At 40.5% G+C, this 5,529-nt stretch overlaps 1 protein-coding gene across 1 annotated transcript in view; it reads right to left on the reverse strand.

Moving 5' to 3' along the window:
* Positions 1-5,084, reverse strand: part of sv (paired box protein shaven) — a 99,909-nt gene extending 94,825 nt beyond the window's left edge. The window contains exons 1-2 of the mRNA XM_018540410.1: positions 4,883-5,084; positions 762-791 (exon numbers count right to left, since the gene is read on the reverse strand). Of these exons, the coding sequence (XP_018395912.1) occupies positions 762-791; positions 4,883-5,084 (232 nt within the window). The remainder of the gene's footprint in view (positions 1-761; positions 792-4,882) is intronic.
* Between the last annotated feature and the right edge of the window lie 445 nt (positions 5,085-5,529).

The raw sequence follows: 5,529 nt of genomic DNA on the forward strand, positions 1-5,529 counted from the left end.
AAAAAAAAGAATGAACCAGCGCTGACTCGTATAGTTAGTTTGTGTATTTAAGAATTAAAATACAAGTTTTTATCTCGCTACCAACGCGACGTAAGTCTCAGCTGAGTTAAGTGAATTAAAGTCTGATGCGAATTTAATTCAATAAAAGACCGAGTAAATTACAAAATCGCAATCTCCTGCGGTGTTATCGCCTATCCAATTAACATTTGTACGTTGATATCGAAGATGTGCACTTTAGATCGTTTATCGGCTTATGGATTTAGGGCAATAAAACTCAGTGGCGTGTGCGTAGCATCTCGGCCGATTAATAAGTTCGTAGGGGCGCGCGCAACGCTTATCAACTTATCAACGATTAAATCACTCCGATGATTCCACATCATGACTTCGGAATAACATGAAGGTAGCAGGTAAGAACGTGTGTCGAGATAATTGGTGATCTCCCGATCGATCTCGATGTTGATAAGCAGCAACCGACATTTCAGATAACTTTCTCGCTTCCACCGCATTTAATTACCATCGTCGATTATAACGGGAACGTAGTGCGTATCGCTAACGGTTCGTGATAAACGCTTATCCGAACGCTGCGCAATGCTCGCTCGCGTATTTTCCGCCGCGCGAGACTTTTCTGCGATCGTTCCTGCATGCGACGGCCTAATCCCAGTACTGTGTCAAGGGAAACATCTCCGCACGTCATAAAACTGGATCGCCCGTCGCGCAGGATTGCAACTATATATGTATATGAAAAACAAAAGCTCACTCACCATCCTGGTTCATTCCGTGGCTGCCGTCATCTGTTTGAAACAGAAAAAGAGAATTAAAATGTGTAAATTGAAATCTGGAGAGAGACGTGTAATCGAGGTTATCACCAAATCATACATGTGTACATTTATACAAATAACGCAAAAAAACGACATTTATTTGTTTGTACTTGAGATCGCGTGTTAATTGAAATGTTACAACTTGTAATCGCGTGTCATTCTCTGAATCGTAATTATCATGGTACTCTCGACGCGAAGTGGTACTTTTAGAGAGCACGAGTAATAAAGTATTCCGATACAAAATAAGGAGACACTAATAAGTAATAACATTCCTGGACTCTATTTGAAAATATAATGCACGATACCGTCAACATATATGATAAATAACAGTGCGTAATGTGTTGCAAGAATTTTTTCACATTTCCGACACATCTAAGAATATAAATCTATCAAAAACGGAAGCCTTGCGGTACGTCCTGCAACTTCCCCGATAGGATATCACGAGGAAGCAGACGAATGTACCTCGTGAAGATTCAACATCACACGTTGCTGCGGATCATGACGATTCGCAACGCGCCAGCGATAGCAACCTGCACGGCAACCTATTTGTACTACGGACCTGGTATCGCGCGATCGCGCAGTGTTCCTTTATTTAACCCCATAAATAACCGCCGCTATCTCACCCCGAATGTTCTTCTATAGGCAACGGACAACAACGTATACGTGTGCATACAGTAAAACGCGTTTCGCACACGGTGCGAAATATATTAGATGCTGCCAGTCATTCTGGTGTTGCGCGAGCCTGGCGCGATGGGAATCCCCATAAGCGATCCGTGCGTCCATCCAGCGGAAAGAATAACTTTTGCGAGGAGATTAAAGCATGATATGTGTTACTCGCTCGATAATGGCTCGCACGTTTAATCCCTCTTCAAGATACACGACTTCAAACAGTTCAAACTTATATACTCTGAAGGAAAAACTTTACTGAATCTTTAGTATATATTTTTTCGAACAGTAGTAAGTAAACATTTATTTACAGGAAATAAGTGTTTATGCAGTAAAGAATGGTAATCAAATTAATTGACTTTTGTATCAAATAAGTATATGTTTACATTTAAATGTTTACTTAGCGTTATTTTAATAAATATTTATAAAAATTTATTATTTTTTTACTCTATATAATACTTTTTTGTAACGCATCAAAGTTTACTGTTATGCATTTGGGTTTTAAATACAGTACGAGATACACAATACGAGTAACTGATGCCGTTTGCGATGGATATACAAATAATTACAAATATATTCTGTGAGGAACGTAGGTCGTAATTAACAGCCATGTCATTTCTTGTAACATTGCATTCTTGAATATCACAGTACCGTATATTAATATACGAATTGCTAAATAAGTCGCTTAGCGCACCAAGCAGTCAAACATATCGAACGACCCGTATGTCTTGCGCAATGCGTCCAGATTGACGCCTGATATATCGGAGAAAGGCATAAGTTTTGGTAGACACTTTTTTACGAGGCAATTTAGAGGAAATGAAATATTCGCTGTGAATTTAGGCGGTCGAAACCTTTCACGCCCAGTTTTACTTTTAGATAATCACTTTCTTTTCGCGGCAGTACCGAAAAAAAAAAAAACCATCTCATTATGCTCTCTGCGGCATCATTATACAGCCGGTGTTAAATCGGAGGCCTTTCGATTATCGAATAACGGACAATCCGGGTATAAATGGAGCAGCAATTAGTCACGACTGCGAAATCGAAACAAAACGGACCGGACGGACGATTCGATCTCTCGCGATGAGAGGTGTACGAAATAATTACTACGTCGTAAGGTCAATAAACCATATAATTCACCACGGTCCGCATTGCGTGTTCTATACACGACACGCACGCAGGTGGCCATTAATTAGAAATTAATTCCATTGCGTGGTTACGCACCATTAGAGATAATCGAAATCCGTTATGCATTGCTTAGCGATTGCTTTAGTGACGCATAATTTCAAAGGTGCAATTAAAAGTAAATTTGTTCTGCAAGCAACAAGAATCAGAAGGAGAGACTACAAGCGCGAGTGTTGTATACAGAAACTTATTATTGTTCGCGGTAGTTGATCATTAAATATGAAATAACGATGTACGTATGAGACACGTTGGATGCACGTGTGGCCCTAAAATTGATCCGCGGATCTCTCTTTGTCAAATACGTTGATATCATTAGATTTAACGATCCCTGTTGACTCTCTCTTTCTCTTCTTCCCTCTCTCCTCCTTACCTGGTCTCGTGGCTCATGCCGCGTCACTGGCTGCTGCCACGGCGGCTGCCTTTCATCTTCCTTAACCAGCACCACTCTCTACCACCAGGCACATATTCATTTATGAAGACGAAGGAAGACAACGAGCTTCTACATCAACGCAACCAACCGTTGGCTGCGGAAGACACTACCGCTTCGAAGATGATCCTGACGTATTCATGCGTGCACGCGTGTCATGCACGCATGGATACGTCAAGATCGTAAGTTTGTATATGTGTTCGAAAATACATCTATGTGACGATCGCCCATCAAAGGAGAAACTATCGCTCCTATAAAATATATATGCCGGCGTGTCTGTGTCAGGCGCGTATATGTACCTGTGTATTCGGAAAGATCTCTGCGTGATGCACCGAGCAAGTTCAGCTAACTCGATTGTTCCGTACGGAACAAGGAGCTCTTTCACGCGAGAGTCTCGTTCCGGCGGTCTTTGATGAAGAAATCATCGTTCGCAGTGTCCCCCATACATAACATCGCTCCACCGGATGTATCGCCGTCGATACGGGATTTAATAAGCTTGCGGTTTATAGCGAGATAATGATGATAAACGGTAGGAAGCCAACAGGAGCGGGAACGTAGACTTTTGAGTGCTTGTAACACGCTTTCATATGCCATTCGCAATAATTCGAGAATATTAATGATCGTTTAATAGAAATATAATTTTATTTTCGATCAAAACGAATATTAATGCTTAATAATACTAAATGTAAATTTTTGCAAGTACAATATATTATATTATTTCAGTTTTATAAACTGCTGACTGAGAGGTAATATTTTTCGCGATGAAATATTAACTTCAGCTTTAATTTGCAATTGCGTTTCAAGCCCGACAAACCATATCGGCACGCAATTTATAGAAAATAGGATTATTTCTATTAATTGATTTATTCTCGTCGGCCTAATTTCAATTTATAATTAATGACCGTGTATAGAATTTGCAGTGAGTAATTTGCGGATTTCTCCTAGGAGACGTCAAAATAAATGCGCCGTCTATTTCAAACGATAAATATAATTACGAGATAATTGATATGATCTAGATACTGAAATGATCGCCACAATTTAAAACGTTCTGCACTGTCCAGTTGCACTGCGAACTTGGTATATATATATATTTTAGAAATCCATTTGATTGGTCAGATCTCTCATCGTAAGGAATACGCGCGTGTCGAGAATTTCGCGCTATTGCGAGAGAGCCGGAAAGCGCATTCGACGGATTCCGGAATTCCAACTTGACTCGGCGAACGTGATGCATCGTCATCGCGTGCGCATAAGTCGCCAGTAATAGAAGCGTCGCCGCGCGCGGACGAAGATTTATCGCCGGTATTTCGCGAGGCACGTGCCTGCACTTTTTTGCGACTATACGACATTCCTATCGACTGTGCACCGTGCTCGCATTTAAGTCACACCGTTCGCACACTGAACGTCGATTGACGCGTAACGTTGTCTTGTTCTTGATGTCAGGGTAATCATTGAGCGCGATATCGAAAGGCAGGCTAATTATTGGTTATGATATATATATATCGCGTATATCGCGCTACTCAAGAATTTATGTATTGGTTGATAATACGAAAAGAATAACGATCGCAGGAACGTTCACTTCAATCATTATGTTCGATTATAAAAATTTGTAATTAACTATATTAATAAATGTTTATTATCACAAGAACTGATCGTATTCGTTTATTCATTGTGAAAATACTTTTTTTATAAAATGAAAAAGACTCGTGTGTTATTGCTAGCTTCTTGTGATAATTATCTTACAATTAGTATTTGAAATAATAAAAGGATGGATTCGTAAGAAGAAACATACGTTTTTTCTTGGACTCCTCATGCATACCTCCGGGTGTCGCAGCACCATGATTATGATGGTGAAGAGCTAGAGGGTCCTGGGGATGCGGGTGAATGGCGGCTAAGGCACTTCCGGCTGGGTCACCCGGATTGACCCCGACTCCGACCCCCAGGTGTAGAGCACCATGTTGCGTCGCGTGTGCCGGAAGCTCCATGCTGATCATAGCACGCCACCCTTCTTCCAACCCTCTCCTCCCGCCACCCTCCTCTATCTCGGACAACACCTCGCCGAATTGGACGAGGCGTCCGTTCAACTCCTCGTCGCCTTCTAAAAAGAAATAAAAATTCAATTAATAACCTGAAAAAGATATTCAATTTTCTCTATAACATAAACTCGGGTAAGATGAGATCAGAAAAGATGGTCGTAGGTTTTCAGAACTATACAAAAATGCTTTATTTTAGCAATTAGCCTACGGCCATAATTTCTTTTCCCGATATGGTCATAATACTTGAGTTTATCTTAAGAAAAAATTTAAAACTCTTGATGGATTCGTCGAGTAATTGTTATTGTTCACAACAATGCAGATGGATCAAGGAATTTGCGATTTTTTAAATTGCATCGCGATTGCAGTCTTCCTTAAAAATAACAATGATCGCGATATACATTTG

Source organism: Cyphomyrmex costatus, unplaced genomic scaffold (assembly GCF_001594065.2).
Source record: "Cyphomyrmex costatus isolate MS0001 unplaced genomic scaffold, Ccosl1.0 scaffold245, whole genome shotgun sequence".
Taxonomy (NCBI): Eukaryota; Metazoa; Arthropoda; class Insecta; order Hymenoptera; family Formicidae; genus Cyphomyrmex; species Cyphomyrmex costatus.